Here is an 18,502-nt window from a genome sequence, read left to right on the forward strand (position 1 = left end):
CCCCAACCTGCCACTGAGATCCAACCCCCCTCTCAGGACACAGGCACGACCGTCTCCCGGCCTGCACCCACACACTCACCTCCGCTGTCCTTGGCCCCATCCAGCAATGTCTCTCAGCGCAGCGTCCAGCCGTCGCTAGCGCAACTCTTTGAGCGCAAGCGCAAGTACGCCGCCACGCACCCGCACGCTCAAGCGTTAAACGTGCACATAGCCAAATTGATCAGCCTGGAGATGCTGCCGTATAGGCTTGTGGAAACGGAGGCTTTCAAAAGCATGATGGCGGCGGCGGCCCCGCGCTACTCCGTTCCCAGTCGCCACTACTTTTCCCGATGTGCCGTCCCAGCCCTGCACAACCACGTCTCCCGCAACATTGTACGCGCCCTCACCAACGCGGTTACTGCCAAGGTCCACTTAACAACGGACACGTGGACAAGCACAGGCGGGCAGGGCCACTATATCTCCCTGACGGCACATTGGGTGAATTTAGTGGAGGCTGGGACCGAGTCAGAGCCTGGGACCGCTCACGTCCTACCAACCCCCAGAATTGCGGGCCCCAGCTCGGTGGTGGTATCTGCGGCGGTGTATGTTTCCTCTACTAAACCACCCTCCTCCTCCTCCTCCTCCTACGCAACCTCTGTCTCGCAATCAAGATGTGTCAGCAGCAGCACGTCGCCACCAGTCGGTATCGTGCGTGGTGGCAGCACAGCGGTGGGCAAGCGCCAGCAGGCCGTGCTGAAACTACTCAGCTTAGGAGAGAAGAGGCACACGGCCCACAAACTGCTGCAGGGTCTGACAGAGCAGACCGACCGCTGGCTTTCGCCGCTGAGCCTCCAATTGGGCATGGTCGTGTGTGACAACGGCCGTAACCTGGTGGCGGCTCTGCAGCTCGGCAGCCTCACGCACGTGCCATGCCTGGCCCACGTCTTTAATTTGGTGGTTCAGCGTTTTCTGAAAAGCTACCCACACTTGTCAGACCTGCTCGGAAAGGTGCGCCGGCTCAGCGCACATTTCCGCAAGTCCAACACGGACGCTGCCACCCTGCAACATCGGTTTAATCTGCCAGTGCACCGACTGCTGTGCGACGTGCCCACACGGTGAAACTCTACACTCCACATGTTGGCCAGGCTCTATGAGCAGCATAGAGCTATAGTGGAATACCAACTCCAACATGGGCGGCGTAGTGGGAGTCAGCCTCCTCAATTCTTTACAGAAGAGTGGGCCTGGTTGGCAGACATCTGCCAGGTCCTTGGAAACTTTGAGCAGTCTACCCAGATGGTGAGCGGCGATGCTGCAATCATTAGCGTCACCATTCCTCTGCTATGCCTCTTGAGAAGTTCCCTGCAAAGCATAAAGGCAGACGCTTTGCGCTCGGAAACGGAGGCGGGGGAAGACAGTATGTCGCTGGATAGTCAGAGCACCCTCATGTCTATATCTCAGCGCGTTGAGGAGGAGGAGGGGGTGGAGCATGAGGAGGAGGGGGAAGAGACAGCTTGGCCCACTGCTGAGGGTACCCATGCTGCTTGCCTGTCATCCTTTCAGCGTGTATGGCCTGAGGAGGAGGATCCTGAAAGTGATCTTCCTAGTGAGGACAGCGATGTGTTGCGTACAGGTACCCTGGCACACATGGCTGACTTCATGTTAGGATGCCTTTCTCATGACCCTCGCGTTACACGCATTCTGGCCACTACGGATTACTGGGTGTACACACTGCTCGACCCACGGTATAAGGAGAACCTTTCCACTCTCATACCCGAAGAGGAAAGGGGTTCGAGAGTGATGCTATACCACAGGACCCTGGCGGACAAACTGATGGTAAAATTCCCATCCGAAAGAGCTAGTGGCAGAAGGCGCAGTTCCGAGGGCCAGGTAGCAGGGGAGGCGCGGAGATCAGGCAACATGTACAGCGCAGGCAGGGGAACACTCTCCAAGGCCTTTGACAGCTTTATGGCTCCCCAGCAAGACTGTGTCACCGCTCCCCAGTCAAGGCTGAGTCGGCGGGAGCACTGTAAAAGGATGGTGAGGGAGTACGTAGCCGATCGCACGACCGTCCTCCGTGACTCCTCTGCTCCCTACAACTACTGGGTGTCAAAGCTGGACACGTGGCCTGAACTCGCGCTGTATGCCCTGGAGGTGCTTGCTTGTCCTGCGGCTAGCGTCTTGTCAGAGAGGGTGTTTAGTGCGGCTGGGGGAATCATCACGGATAAGCGTACACGCCTGTCAACTGACAGTGCCGACAGGCTTACACTCATAAAGATGAACAAAGCCTGGATTTCCCCAGACTTCTCTTCTCCACCAGCGGACAGCAGCGGTACCTAAACAATACGTAGGCTGCACCCGCGGATGGAAACATCGTTCTCTATCACCATAAAAAACGGGGACCTTTTAGCTTCATCAATCTGTGTATTATATTCATCCTCCTCCTCCTGAAACCTCACGTAATCACGCTGAACGGGCAATTTTTCTTAGGCCCACAAGGCTCAGTCATATAACTTTTGTAAACAATGTTAGACGTTTTAATTCTCATTAAAGCGTTGAAACTTGCACCTGAACCAATTTTTATTTTAACTGGGCTGCCTCCAGGCCTAGTTACAAATTAAGCCACAGTAACCAAAGCGATTAATGGGTTTCACCTGCCCTCTTGGTTGGGCATGGGCAATTTTTCTGAGGTACATTAGTACTGTTGGTACACCAATTTTTTTTGGCCCTCGCTTACAGTGTAATTACAGTAGTAATTTTTATGGGCTTCGCCTGCACTCAAGGTACAGCAAGGTGTGTGGGGTTGGCCTACACTTTTGCTACATAAATGTAACTGGGGCCTTGTCTATACTGCAACTACTGAAATGTGAAAGAGACGGTTATCTCCCTAAACTGCTGCAACGGGAATGTTACTGGGGCCTGTCTTGAGTGCTACTATTACTGAAATGGAACTAAGACTGCGCTCCCCCTATACTGCTGCTTTGGAATTGTTACTGGGGCCTGTCTGGACTGCTACTACTACTGAAATAGAACTAATACTGTGCTCCCCCTATAATGCTGCTAGTGATATGTTACTGGGGCCTGTCCCTAATGCTACCGCTGAAATGTTACTAATTCTAGGCTCTGCCTATACCGCTGCTAATGCTATGTCACTGGGGTGTGGAAACGGAGGCTTCCCAAAGACATGATGGCGGCGAGGCCATTTCCCACCAACGCGATTACTGTTAAGGTGCATATAACCACGGACACGTGGACAGGACACGTAGTGCCTCAAAAACATCCCCCTCCTCCTCCAACAATGAAAACATTCTTGGCAAATACCTTTGCATTGGTCCGTCTGGTGGCAGTCCAAGAATTTCACCTTTAACGACACAAGAGAGCCCCCCCGCCACGGCCCACTTAATCCTGGCCACATTCCGAAAACCAACGAAATAAAACCGCGCTACTAGGTCCGCAGTCGCCACCACATTCCCACCACCGCGGTTACTGTTAAGGTACATATTACCAGTCTGACTGGGGCATGCACTGTGGGCCGAAGCCCACCTGTATTGTATGTGACGTTAGCTCTGCTGAGCAGGGCACTGCAATGGGATACATTTATGTACCGCCAATGGGTTCCAGGGAGCCACCCATGCTGTCGGTCCACAGGGACTTCACATTAGGGATTTGTACCTGCCAGTGTCTATGTATTAAAAACCCCGGTCAGACTGGGGCATGCAGTGTGGGCCGAAGCCCACCTGCATTTAATCGGACGTTACCTCAGCTGTGCTTGGCAATGCAATGGGATTTATTTATGTACCGCCGATGGCTTCCTGGGACCCAACTATGCTGTCGGTCCACACGGAGTTGTAACTGCATGTGTCTACTTATAAAGAACCCCAGTCTGACTGGGGCATGTAGTGTGGGCCGAAGCCCACCTGCTTTAAACCTGACGTTACCTCAGCTGTGCTGGGCACTGCAATGGGATTTATTTATGTACCGCCGGTGGGTTCCAGGGAGCCACCCATGCTGTGGATGCACACGGAATTCCCATTGCGGAGTTGTACCTGCCTGTGACTATTTATAAAAAACCCCGGTCTGACTGGGGCATGCAGTGTGGGCCGAAGCCCACCTGTATTTAATCTGACGTTAGCTCTACTATCCGGGGCACTGCATTGGGACAAGCTACAGGAGCAATACAGCGCTAATGAGACGTGCACAGCTACGCTAGCATTGGAGTCCGCTGTATGCCCGCGATTGCTGAGGGTTTGTGCAGAGGCCTATGTCCTGGGTGCAGTGAAAGTCCGCTTCCTGCCTAGGATTGCTGAAGCTGGGGGCCGAGGCCTATGTCGTGGCCGTGGTGCAAGTCTGCCATGTTTGGCCGGTCAGATCAATTTTTGGTTCATGTCTTGGGTTTCCTAGGACCCACCTATGCTGTTGGTGCAAACTTAGCTCCCATCGCGGTGTTTGACCTGTCTGGCACAAAGACACTGACTGACTTGGGTAGGGGGCAGAGCGCAGACGGCTTTCCCCTTGCAGTGTGGATTGAGCTATGCGACACCTTGACAAAATGAATAGTGTGTGGCACATGGGTTCCCCATTGCTATGCCCACGTGTGCAGCTCCTGATGGAGGTGGCACAGGATTGGATTTCTCATTGCTTCTGTACACCATTGTGGGCTATCGCCCCACCCCTTTTAAAGAGGGTCGCTGCCCGGCCCTGCCAACCCTCTGCAGTGTGTGCCTCCGGTTCCTCCTCATGGCAGACGCACTTATAAATAGACATGAGGGTGGTGTGGCTATGAGGCCAGCGTGTGGCATGAGGGCAGCTAAAGGCTGCGCAGGGACACTTTGGTGTGCGCTGTGGACACTGGGTCGTGCGGGGGAGTTGGGCAGCATGTAACCCAGGAGAAGTGGCAGCGGAGTGTCATGCAGGCAGTGATTGTACTTTGTTGGAGGTAGTGTGGTGCTTAGCTAAGGTATGCCTTGCTAATGAGGGTTTTTCAGAAGTAAAAATTGTTGGGAGGGGGGAGTGGCTTAATAGTGGGACCTGTGAACTTGAGATGCAGCCCAACATGTAGCCCCTCGCCTGCCCTATCCATTTCTGTGTTGTTCCCATCACTTTCTTGAATTTCCCAGATTTTCACAAATGAAAACCTTAGCGAGCATCGGCGATATACAAAAATGCTCGAGTCGCCCATTGACTTCAATGGGGTTCGTTACTCGAAACGAACCCTCTAGCATCGCGGAAATTTCGACTCGAGTAACGAGCACCCGAGCATTTTGGTGCTCGCTCATCTCTAATGTTGACACAAACATAATTATGACAAGGCACAGACATGGATGTGATTAATTTGTACTTAAAATAATACAACAGAAATACAAACATTTTAAAATAGTCACTGATAAAGATGTGAAGGTTTTATGGTCCTTGAAATAATATTGGGAAATCCCCAGGTCAGTGTTATCTGTGCTATAGATTTCTCAAACTTCCCATTTATGCATGAACCCTCATGAACAATTTAACCTTTTGCTGAAAGTGTCAAAAGATCACTGACTTTTAATGTTGAAATCACAGAGGCAGAACTATGTCTAACACTTCAAAAAATATATAGCCCTTCACAGAGGTAGACAAACTAAAATGTAACTTTTATTATAGATTTTTATAAAATCCTAACATAGGCTAACAAACAGAGACAAAAGTGACAAACGTACCAAAAGACAGAGAACATACACGTAGTGATGGGCATACCCCCATAGAGTGGTTGCCCGATCCTGACTATTATGTGAGATGCCTAACTGTAGTGTCCGACAGTCAGTCTTGTTGTGACGGAATCACTCAGATTATATTCCAGTGTGTTTTGGCTGAATTAGTGTATCTGGAATAAGCCAAAAGGATACTGGATTTTAGGCAAGATACTTGTCGGATCAGTGTAGATGCTAGGTATCAAGCATAGTCTCGCATAAAGATGAACTATTATTCTGGATATTATTAGTGTAATTTGGTCAGATGGAAATGACTCATATAACTCCTCGAAGGTATGGTGATGCTCATATAGTAATGCTCGACGCGTTTCCCTACTGATATACGCAGTAGTTCATCAGGAGCAAATACAAGAGTAGAAGACGTATGAGTTTGACTGTATTACCAGAACTAAATTGTCCCAAACAAAAGAGATTTAGGGCAAAGATAAGGTATGCAAGCTCTGTCGGCTTGTTGGTGTGATAGTATAGGATATTAGTCTCTTATCATCCAGGTGGTGAGGAGTAAATACCTAGGTAAGGTAAGTTAGGGTCAGTGTGATACTATAGCTTGTAGATAGCACTTATCCTAGGCAGCAGAGATACCACTTCTGTCTCCGCTATTATGCGGCGCCTTCTGACTACTGGCACTTTTTGATGACAGACCCTAACTTACCTTTGAACTTGGGGCTCTATCACAGCTTGTTACTCTCCTTATAGCCAGTAATATAACTCTGGTATCTAGGCGTCCAGCTTTGATCTTACTGCCTCCGCTATCATGCGGCATCGCCTAGTCATCAGTGCTATTTGCTTGATCTCTACTTAGAGCACAAATCTTACTCCTATTTAGGACCTTGATTCTATCATCCATATATATATTTATTCTTAACCTTAGAAGTATAATATATAGGTATTTACTCCTCACCGCCTGGATGATAAGAGACTAATATCCTATACTATCACACCAACAAGCCGACAGAGCTTGCATACCTTATCTTTGCCCTAAATCTCTTTTGTTTGGGACAATTTAGTTCTGGTAATACAGTCAAACTCATACGTCTTCTACTCTTGTATTTGCTCCTGATGAACTACTGCGTATATCAGTAGGGAAACGCGTTGAGCATTACTATATGAGCATCACCATACCTTCGAGGAGTTATATGAGTCATTTCCATCTGACCAAATTACACTAATAATATCCAGAATAATAGTTCATCTTTATGCTAGACTATGCTTGATACCTAGTTTCTATACTGATCCGACAAGTATCTTGCCTAAAATCCAGTATCCTTTTGGCTCATTCCAGATACACTAATTCAGCCAAAACACACTGGAATATAATCTGAGTGATTCCGTCACAACAAGACTGACTGTCGACACTACAGTTAGGCATCTCACATAATAGTCAGGATCGGGCAACCACTCTATCGGGTTATGCCCATCACTACGTGTATGTTCTCTGTCTTTTGGTACGTTTGTCACTTTTGTCTCTGTTTGTTAGCCCATGTTAGGATTTTATAAAAATCTATAATAAAAGTTACATTTTAGTTTGTCTAGCTCTGTGAAGGACTTTTAATGTTGGACTTTTTTTCTGCTATCAATAAATAAAGAAAATGGCAGCTTAGTTATTTGCTGTGTAACAAATGAGATTTGTGAGTGCAGCATTTGCCAAATTCAAAGCATTAAAACAGTTTTTCCGTACGTTGTGTTTTTTCATAGTTAACAAGATTTGATTTCCAAGTAAAATATTCCCAAAATTCAGAAAATCAAAATGGTTTCTCCCCTGTGTGACTTCTCTGATGTCTAAAATGATCTGATTTAGGTGTAAATATTTCCCACATTCAGGACAATAATGCTGGGCTCCCACAGGTCGGTTTCACCGTGGAAATCTTTCGGTTTTGCCACTGCAAAAAACTGTGAGATTTCCGCGGTATAAGCCCCAGCTTCAAATCCTTCTACGGAAGAGCAGGCTGCAATGGAAAAAAGAAAAGAATTGACATGCTGCATCCCAGAGATCAGCACCATAATGCCAACTTTGGCTGGTTAACCACAGAATTAGCGGCCGCAGGTGGATTTGCCGCTGGGAAATTCCATGGCAAATCGACCCTGTGTAAACCCAGCTTTATAGTTTCTCCCCTGTGTGAATACTCTGATGTGCCACAAGACGTGAATTTCGGTTAAACCCTTTCCCACATTCTAAACATAAATATGGTTTCTCCCCTGTGTGAATTCTCTTATGATTCACAAGACTTGATTTTTGGTTAAAGGATTTCCCACATTCTGAACATGAATATGGCTTCTCGCCTGTGTGAATTCTCTTATGTTTCACAAGACTTGATTTGTGGTTAAAGGATTTCCCACATTCTGAACATGAATATTGCTTTTGCCCTGTATGAATTCTCTTATGCTTCATAAGATTTGATTTACGATTAAAACATTTCCCACATTCTGAACACAAATATGGCTTCTCACCTGTGTGAATTCTCTGATGATTCACAAGCCTTGATTTATCTCTAAAACATTTCCCACATTCTGAACATGAATATGGCTTCTCTCCTGTGTGAATTCTCTGATGTATAACAAGAGTTGATTTCTGCGTAAAATATTTTCCACAATAAGAACATGAATGCTGTTTCTCTCCTGTGTGAATTCTCTCATGTTCCACAAGACTATTTTTATGGTTAAAATGTTTCTTACATTCCGAGCATGAATAAACATTGCCCCCTGTGTGAATTCTCTCATGTTTCTCAAGATATGATTTTTGCTTAAAAGATTTCCCACAATCAGAACATGAATAAGGCTTCTCTCCTGTGTGAATTCTCTGATGTCTAACAAGTTTTGATTTCCAGTAAAAACTTTTCCCACATTCTGAACATGAATATGGCTTCTCTCCGGTGTGAATTCTACAATGTGCAACAAGGTGTAATTTCTGGTAAAAACATTTCCCACATTCTGAGCATGAATATGGCCTCTCCCTTGTATGAATTCTGTGATGTTCAACATCTTTTCTGTAAGTATTATTTTGTTTAACATTCTGCAATGAATCCGAAGATGGAACCTGTTTAGAAAGATCAGTTGATAGATCTTTGCTGTCAAGTGCAAAGGGTATATTTGGGACAATGGCAGACTCTTCATATGGATCTTGTATGATACTATGATCTTCCATTATACAATCTGTTGATATTAAATGTCCCTCTGAGCTCCTGGTGTCATCTGCCAAGAACAAAATGGATTTTAATATTTTTCAATATAACATTTAAATTCTACTGATAGCTAGTTTATGACATTTGTATAAGAAAAAAATGTTCATACAAATTCTAAGGCATGTATCAAAATTCAAACATTAAAAAGGGTTTTCCCATTCACAGGAGCCACAATAATTCAAGGAGCACCTAATCTACTGACAAACATCCTAAAAGACCAATGATTTTTAGCGAATAAACTTTTTGTATTTTTCATCTCTCCATTGAAGCTCAGTATTTACGTACGGAGTACTCCAAATAGCGGCTTTATTTTAACCCCTTTTGTCACACACATAAGATATATACATCTCAACTGCACATACCCTGTGGAGTTAGAACATATATAGCCGTCCACTGCCTATCCAGTGGCCTCAGGAAGCGATCCTGATCCATACACAGTGGTTAGCAGAGGTCTTTGACCAGCAGTAATCAGCCAACAACAGCTGTGATCTCTGATCATGGCTGTTCACCCTTTAAATGCCACTATGAGTTCTGACATCGGCATCTTAATGTCCCTTTTTGGGATTTAAATATCACAAAAGCCCCCATGCAACTAAATCAATGAGGTGTCATCTGGCTATCATGGCAGCCAGGGGCTTCTGAGGGATTTCAGTGCTGCCATGATCACTTGCATATTAAAGACATGCCTCTGGCAGGTCTTCAGAAAGAAGATTGTCAAAATCCAGTATGATGCCGAGTATTTATCTAGTTATATCTAGGTTTGGATTTAGGGGGAAAAGACCACATGCCCATTTTCCCTTTGCTTTTCCCTCTAGGTTGGTAAGATTCTCTTTGGAAGGATGAAGCTTTTCTTGGCAGGTAGTCTGTCGGGAAACCCTTTTTCCCATCACCTGCCTTCTCCAGGATCTTATCTAGGACTGGGCCAAATAGGTATTTACCCTGGAAGAGAATTGCGCACAATCTGTCTTTGGACAACGTGTCTCCCGACCAGGCTCTAAGCCATAACGCTCTTCTAGCGGAGTTTCCTAACCCAGGATTTTGCGCAGCAAATCTCACAGACTAGGCCCAAGTGTTGGCTAGAAAGGCTGTAGACTTCTTACATAGAGGGATGCGCTCTAGAATTTCTTCTCTGGATATTTTTTGTTGTAGGTGAGACTTGAACTGGTCAACCCATAGGTACTTGGATCTCGCTACTGATGTAGCTGCTATATTGGACTCTATTTTGGTAGCCGACGACTCCCAAGCTCTTTTAAGGAATCGTTCTATCCATTGGGTCTTTAAGCTGAGAAGCATCCTCAAATGGAAGGGAAGTTTTCCTGACAAGCTTTGCTACCTACACATCTACTTTTGGGATTGAATCCCACAGCACCGTATCCTCTGATGCAAACAGGAGTCTTTCCTGAAACTCCCTAGGAATGGATAGGCCCCTTTTTGCCACATACCATTCCTCTGTAATAAGCTTCTTTAGGTTTTCATTCACTGAGAAGCACTTTTTCTGTTGAGATCAGAGACCCCCAAACTTTTTATCCTGTATGAATCTGGGTTGAAGAACTTCAATCACCTCCATAGTATAGCTTACCGCTGAAATTAATTTGTCCAAGTCTTGTTTGGAGAAATAATATTTTCTCTCGCTATTATGAGCGCTGAATATTCTGACGAATCATCATCTGAATAGTCCACCTCAGATAGCTCAGGTGTAGAAACTACATAATCCCATGTACGGGGCTTTCTTAGCCTGCCTGGAGGTTCCTGGCTGAGAATCGGATATCTGTGCGGCGCGAACCGCATGAACTTCTTCCCAGACCATAGCACATATAACTTGCAATAAATCCTGTTGCTCGTCCTTCACCATTTTTGCTGTACATTCTGGACAAATAGGCTTTTTTCACTATTCTCTAGCATTTTCATACATAAAGAGCATCTTTTAATCCTTTTCCTATCCCCTTTTGTTTTAAATGCTTCCTCCTAAAAATAGGAGAAGCCACTATACCAACATACTAAAGCCACCACTTTTAGATTTGTCCAAGTGGATCACTTACAAGTGGCACAATCTCCTTTTCACCATCCACGCTGTCCATGGCATTCTGGAGGTGTTGTGGAGCCTGAATCCCGCAGGGAAACTTATAGGGGTTTGAATTTGGCACCTTAGTACTCGGGGACGCCGCCAGAAGCATGCATCTGACATTGCGCAGAACGCGACGCCACGCCATCATGGGGAGCCGGCCACCGCTAGACGCTGGAACTTAAGTGTGAGATGCAGGAGCACCTACCCCGGGCCCATGGCCTCCTGATTGCTCCTCTTGGTATTCTGGATGGGCCATATCCTGGACTTCCTCGGCGAGTATAATCTCTGTGACCACCGTTTGGCACGGAGATCTCCCTCTGTGTCCATTGGGACAGGAAGAAACACTGAAGATGGATGGTGAGAAGTAGCCTTAAGAACTCTCCTTCTTCCTATCCCCAGGTGGGGCAACCTCCATGTGTGCTATCAGGATGGACGCTATGGTAAAACCTGCTATCCAATTGTCTACACCTGGAATATGGACTACCAAGAACACTTGAAGGTGATCTTTGGTCAATGTAAAGATTTTTGTTGCCTCTGCCTTAACCGCCAAGCTTCGGGTCCTGCCTTGATTTATGTTTGGGACGGTCATAATGTTATCGGTTTGGACTTGAATGAGGAGACCTGTTAGCTGAGGTTAAAAGTGTTGAAATGAGGGGACGTGTCCTAGTGGGCAAGGCAGGAAGACGCGCCGGCAGAAGAGCTCCACATACAAGTGGCTAACCTGAGGCCATCCAGCTTCCTTACCCCGCGGAAGCGCTCCCTACCGGCACCAGAATCCTCCCTGAGCCATCCGAAGCAAATAGAGAGGTCCCTCGGCCTACTCGGTGCACCTTGAAAGTTGCGACCTAGTCAGCCAGAGAAGACGGGGACTAAATTAGCAGACGGTCCCACGTGGCTGGATCCCAGTACTGCAGTGGGCCTCCCAGCAGCAGGAAACACCTCACAGTTCGGTGAGCTCCTCTCACAAACAGGCCAAAGCCCCGATATTGGCAGCCAGAAGCAGAGACCAGTCAGCAGAGAGAGGCCCTTGTCACGAACCCTCCAGAGACTACAGCAAAGCGGGCTCACTACAGGAAGCCCCCCTTTACGCCATAAACCCAGGAGACACGCAGGAGAAAGCAGGCTAGAGGCCCGAAAACACCTTACCACCCAAGTCACCTCTTCCCCTAGCTGGGTCTGGGTCAGTGCGGTTCAGGGAAGTGGCGGAACCTCACCCCCTCTCAGATAAAGACACTCACTCTGCTAAATCTCATCCACTTTTTTCACCTTAGCATGCATTGTCCTGATGCTGCTGAAGAACAAGATGCAAATAATGCACAATGAGACCTCCTTGCATCACCACGGGGAACCGCATAATTCTACAGAACATCTAAAAATGGTGAATTCCAACAGAAAAATAAGCAAAGAGGTCCTTGATATGCCAAAACCCTCCAAGAACCAAGCAGATTTAGACAAATATCTAAGGAAAAAGTATGCTTCGCCTGCTGCGCAAAAGATTAAAGCTTCACACAACAACCTGTAGGAGCAGGATCTAGAGGGATCAGATATGGAGTGCAAATCAATCAGCTCTGAACAGGCCAAAGATCCAGATCGTAATCCAATCTCACATTCCTTTATAAAACTGATTTTTGCACAGTCACTATCTTCAGTTATGAAAGAACTGGCGGATATAAAATCCGACATGAGCCAAATAGGCCACAGAGTAGAAGCTCTGGAAAATACACAACACACTCTGCTCAAGCACAGCAGTGCCACACAAGCAAATTTAATTGCTCAGCAAGAGCACCTGAACCATGCCATGCTTACATTGGAAGACCAGGAGAACAGGAGCTGATGCAAAAACATCGTGTTTCGTGGCCTTCCAGAATTTGTGGCGAACAGGGCACTTCGTGTAGCAACGCTCCAAATTTCCCAGTCCTTGCTGTGGACACGAGGGCAGAAGCCATCATCATCAAGTGCATTCACAGAGCCTTGAGCTCTAAACCCTCTGCCTCGGAGCCTCCTAGGGATGTCATTTGTGGCCTTTTGAGTTATGTAGATACCTCCGCCATACTTTAAAAAGCGAGAGAGGCTTAGAAAGTCAACTTTGAAGGCACCCAGGGATTGCCCGGGCAACTGAACTAAAGGTTTAGGAAAGAGCTAGGTTGAAATCTCCCTCATACCATCTCCTAAAAAAAATTAGAGCAGTGAGCACCTACATTGAGGGTGCCTATGACTCAATGAGATCCCAAACAGGGAAAGTGACCCTAAGCTTCATCTGGAAAGCAGGGGTGACTACATATGAGACATCTGCTGCCGCAAGCCCTTAAGCAACCTTATCCTCAGACACTAATATAAGGATTCAATATAGCACTGTTACTCCTAAGCTGAGACAGACCACCATCTGTCTCAGACATCCAGCTCTCTAAATCTCCTGAGGATCTGCTTATTTGGCGGTGAAACGTGTAGAGAGAGAGGGGGGGAATTAAATCGAGCTTTATCAGAGAGAGTACACTAATCAAGCCTTATATTAATTCAATCAGAGAGTAAAACATCGATCAATCTAGTACTGCGACGTTACAGTCAGTTCTCTCAAATATGTCAGCAAGTAACCTCTATCTGAGCCAACTTGAATTGAGATACACGCCTGGTGTATATCCGCAGCGGGTTGGACTTAGGCTGACATCAATTGGAAGTTACTCTCTCTTGATTTTTTCTTTTTCTCTTGTCTTGTTCGCTGTGGGGGATCTGCATCCAGCCCCTCTGGTGTAATACCGCTCCACAGCTTTTATGTGTCCAGCCCTGTGTGTGAGTGTTGTTAGCTAATCCTAATAAAGAAATGTAATTTTACTACGTCTAGCCTGGGTAGTGACCCAACTAGAAACAACAATAGGGAGAAGTGCCAAACCAACTGCCTCAAAGGAAGGTTTGGCTAGGGATTCCAGTTTTTTGCCACATCTGTCCTAAAACTATGAGGCACCCGCCACAGGTAAAGTGTTATTTTTAGATAAATGGGACACTGGGGAGTCCATTAGTGGGGAAGATGACTATGTCTTAACTAAGTCTTAAGTGAGAGCACGCACTATTATGTGGCTCTGGTTGTGCCTTGTCTGGAGCCTTCAGCTCTGGAGTCACAAATGATGCCAAGGGCACAGTAGTCAAAGTAATTTGTATATGACCTACTTCTAGGAGGGGAGCTAGCTGCCAGGCAGAACTTACCTGGTCTGGAGCAGTTCCTGAACCACTAGATGTGTGAACATCACGTCAGAGGCACCACTGGTCTTAGCAGGCTACAGAGGAATGTACGATCAAATACAGGACGAAGGAAGGTCAGTGAGGGGTGGGCTGTGCGAGGGGAAGTGGGAAACAATAGGAATGCAGATAGTGGGCACACTGGAGGAGGAAAGGCAGAAGGCCCTCCCCCTACTAATGCAAGGTGTGATTGGACCCTACTAGAGATGAGCTAACGTACTCGTCCGAGCTTGATATTCGTGCGAATATCAGGGTGTTCGGGATGCTCGTTATTCGTAACGAGTACCACGCGGTGTTCCGGTTACTTTCAGTTTCCTCTCTGAGACGTTAGCGCGCTTTTCTGGCCAATTGAAAGACAGGGAAGGCATTACAACTTCTCCCTGTGACGTTCCAGCCCTATACCACCCCCCTGCTGTGAGTGGCTGGGGCGATCAGATGTCACCCGAGTATAAAAATCGGCCCCTCCCGCGGCTCGGCTCAGATGCCTTGTGAGTTAGCTGAGGGACAGTGGTATCGTGCTGGAGCTGCTGTAGGGAGAGCGTTAGGAGTTACTGTAGGCTTCAAGAACCCCAACGGTCCTTCTCAGGGCCACATCTAATAGTGTGCAGTACTGTGTTAGCACTGTAATTTTATTTATTTTTTTTTCAAAATTGGATCTGCAGAGCATTGCGCCCTGCAATAGGGACAGAAGTGGTGGTTAGGCAGGGAGAGTGTTAGCAGTGAGTGTAGGCTTCAAGAACCCCAACGGTCCTTTCTAGGGCCACATCTATCCGTGTGCAGTACTGTCCAGGCTGCTGTTAGCAGTGTTGCATTTTTTTTTTTTCTCAAAACCGGCTGTGCAGACCATTGCACCCGGCATTAATACTACAGGGATAGAATTGTGTAGGCAGGGCCAGAAGACATACATTATTCATTGAATACACGCAGTGTGGCTTGTCCTTTGAAAAACAAGGGAAAAAATTCTATTTTGGCTGCAGGCTTGCGCCAATTTATTTCCTGCATGGGAAATCCCTGATCTGCTGTAGCGAATAACTTTGCATCACTGCAGTTCTCTGACACATTTGCAGGGCCACAACACAGTTATTAAACTTAGTAGTATTCATTGAATACACGCAGTGTGGCTTGTCCTTTTGAAAAACAAGGGAAAAAATTCTATTTTGGCTGCAGGCTTGCGCCAATTTTTTTCCTGGCTTGGAAATCACTGGTAATACAGCATGCTGAGGGGTAGGGGTAGGCCTAGAGGACGTGGACGCGGCCGAGGACGCGGAGGGCCAAGTGAGGGTGTGGGCACAGGCCGAGCTCCTGATCCAGGTGTGTCGCAGCCGACTGCTGCGCGATTAGGAGAGAGGCACGTTTCTGGCGTCCCCACATTCATCGCCCAATTAATGGGTCCACGCGGGAGACCTTTATTATAAAATGAGCAGTGTGAGCAGGTCCTGTCGTGGATGGCAGAAAGTGCTTCGAGCAAGCTATCATCCACCCAGAGTTCTGCGCCGTCCAGTGCTGCAAATCCGAATCCTCTGTCTGCTGCTCCTCCTTCCTCCCAGCCTCCTCACTCCACTACAATGACACATGCTCAGGAGCGGGAACACTCCCAGGAACTGTTCTCGGGCCCCTGCTCAGATTGGGCAGCAGTGGTTCCTCTCCCACCAGAGGAGTTTATCGTCACTGATGCACAACCATTGGAAAGTTCCCGGGGTCCGGGGGATGAGGCTGGGGACTTACGGCAACTGTCTCAAGACCTTTCAGTGGGTGAGGAGGACGATGACGATGAGACACAGTTGTCTTGCAGTGAGGTAGTAGTAAGGGCAGTAAGTGCGAGGGAGGAGCGCACAGAGGATTCGGAGGAAGAGCAGCAGGACGATGAGGTGACTGACCCCACCTGGTGTGCAACGCCTACACAGGACAGGTCTTCAGAGGGGGAGGCAAGGGCAGCAGCAGGGCAGGTTGCAAGAGGCAGTGCGGTGTCCAGGGGTAGAGGCAGGGCCAGACCGAATAATCCACCAACTGTTTCCCAAAGCGCACCCTCGCGCCATGCCACCCTGCAGAGGCCGAGGTGCTCTAAGGTCTGGCAGTTTTTCACAGAGACGCCTGACGACCGACGAACAGTGGTGTGCAACCTTTGTCGCGCCAAGATCAGCCGGGGAGCCACCACCAACAGCCTCACCACCACCAGCATGCGCAGACATATGATGGCCAAGCACCCCACAAGGTGGGACGAAGGCCGTTCACCGCCTCCGGTTTGCACCGCTGCCTCTCCCCCTATGCCCCAACCTGCCACTGAGATCCAACCCCCCTCTCAGGACACAGGCACTACCGTCTCCTGGCCTGCACCCACACCCTCACCCCCGCTGTCCTCGGCCCCATCCACCAATGTCTCGCACCGCACAGTCCAGCCGTCGCTAGCGCAAGTGTTGGAGCGCAAGTACGCCGCCACGCACCCGCACGCTCAATCGTTAACCGTCAACATAGCCAAATTTATCAGCCTTGAGATGCTGCCGTATAGGGTTGTGGAAACGGAGGCTTTCAAAGCTATGATGGCGGCGGCCCTGCGCTACTCAGTTCCCAGTCGCCACTACTTTTCCCGATGTGCCGTCCCAGCCCTGCACGACCACGTCTCCCGCAACATTGTACGCGCCCTCACCAATGCGGTTAGTGGCAAGGTCCACTTAACTACGGACACGTGGACAAGCACAGGCGGGCAGGGCCACTACATCTCCCTGACGGCACATTGGGTGAATTTAGTGGAGGCTGGGACAGAGTCAGAGCCTGGGACCGCTCACGTCCTACCCACCCCCAGAATTGCGGGCCCCAGCTCGGTGGTGGTATGTTCGGCGGTGTATGCTTCCTCCACTAAACCACCCTCCTCCTCCTCCTCCTCCTCCTCAACCTCTGTCTCGCAATCTAGATGTGTCAGCAGCAGCAGGACGTCGCCAGCAGTCGGTGTCGCGCGGCGTGGCAGCACAGCGGTGGGCAAGCGTCAGCAGGCCGTGCTGAAACTACTCAGCTTAGGAAATAGGAGGCACACGGCCCACGAACTGCTGCAGGGTCTGACAGAGCAGACCGACCGTTGGCTTGCGCCGCTGAGCCTCCAACCGGGCATGGTCGTGTGTGACAACGGCCGTAACCTGGTGGCGGCTCTGCAGCTCGGCAGCCTCACGCACGTGCCATGCCTGGCCCACGTCTTTAATTTGGTGGTTCAGCGCTTTCTGAAAAGCTACCCACGCTTGTCAGACCTGCTCGTAAAGGTGCGCCGGCTCTGCGCACATTTCCGCAAGTCCCACACGGACGCTGCCACCCTGCGGACACTGCAACATCGGTTTAATCTGCCAGTGCACCGACTGCTGTGCGACGTGCCCACACGGTGGAACTCTACGCTCCACATGTTGGCTAGGCTCTATGAGCAGCGTAGAGCTATAGTGGAATACCAACTCCAACATGGGCGGCGCAGTGGGAGTCAGCCTCCTCAATTATTTTCACAAGAGTGGGCCTGGTTGGCAGACATCTGCCAGGTCCTTCGAAACTTTGAGCAGTCTACCCAGGTGGTGAGCGGCGATGCTGCAATCATTAGCGTCACCATTCCTCTGCTATGCATCTTGAGAAGTTCCCTGCAAACCATAAAGGCAGCCGCTTTGCGCTCGGAAACAGAGCCGGGGGAAGACAGTATGTCGCTGGATAGTCAGAGCACCCTCCTGTCTATATCTCAGCGCGTTCAGGAGGAGGAGGAGGAGCATGAGGAGGATGAGGAGGAGGGGGAAGAGACAGCTTGGCCCACTGCTGACGGTACCCATGCTGCTTGCCTGTCATCATTTCAGCGTGTATGGCCTGAGGAGGAGGAGGAGGAGGAGGAGGATCCTGAAAGTGATCTTCCTAGTGCGGACAGCCATGTGTTGCGTACAGGTACCCTGGCACACATGGCTGACTTCATGTTAGGATGCCTTTCTCGTGACCCTCGCGTTACACGCATTCTGGCCACTACGGATTACTGGGTGTACACACTGCTCGACCCACGCTATAAGGAGAACCTTCCCACTCTTATTCCCGAAGAGGAAAGGGGTTCGAGAGTGTTGCTATACCACAGGACCCTGGCGGACAAGCTGATGGTAAAATTCCCATCCGACAGCGCTAGTGGCAGAAGGCGCAGTTCCGAGGGCCAGGTAGCAGGGGAGGTGCGGAGATCGAGCAGCATGTACAGCCCAGGCAGTGCAACAGTCTTTAAGGGCCTGGACAGCTTTATGGCTCCCCAGCAAGACTGTGTCACCGCTCCCCAGTCAAGGCTGAGTCGGCGGGAGCACAGTAAAAGGATG

General features: G+C 48.7%; 2 protein-coding genes across 2 annotated transcripts in view; one reads left to right on the forward strand and one right to left on the reverse strand.

Annotated features, from left to right (window-relative positions):
* LOC136624336 (zinc finger protein 250-like) overlaps nt 1–18,502 on the forward strand; it is a 325,143-nt gene that overhangs the window by 150,294 nt on the left and 156,347 nt on the right. The gene's annotated exons all lie outside the window — the stretch shown is intronic.
* The window catches only part of LOC136624999 (zinc finger protein 585A-like), a 112,928-nt gene continuing 101,657 nt past the window's right edge, over nt 7,232–18,502 (reverse strand). The window contains exon 13 of the mRNA XM_066598919.1: nt 7,232–8,909. Coding sequence (XP_066455016.1) covers nt 7,819–8,909 — 1,091 coding nt within the window. The 3' untranslated portion in view covers nt 7,232–7,818. The remainder of the gene's footprint in view (nt 8,910–18,502) is intronic.

This window comes from Eleutherodactylus coqui, chromosome 4 (assembly GCF_035609145.1).
Source record: "Eleutherodactylus coqui strain aEleCoq1 chromosome 4, aEleCoq1.hap1, whole genome shotgun sequence".
Lineage (NCBI taxonomy): Eukaryota > Metazoa > Chordata > Amphibia > Anura > Eleutherodactylidae > Eleutherodactylus > Eleutherodactylus coqui.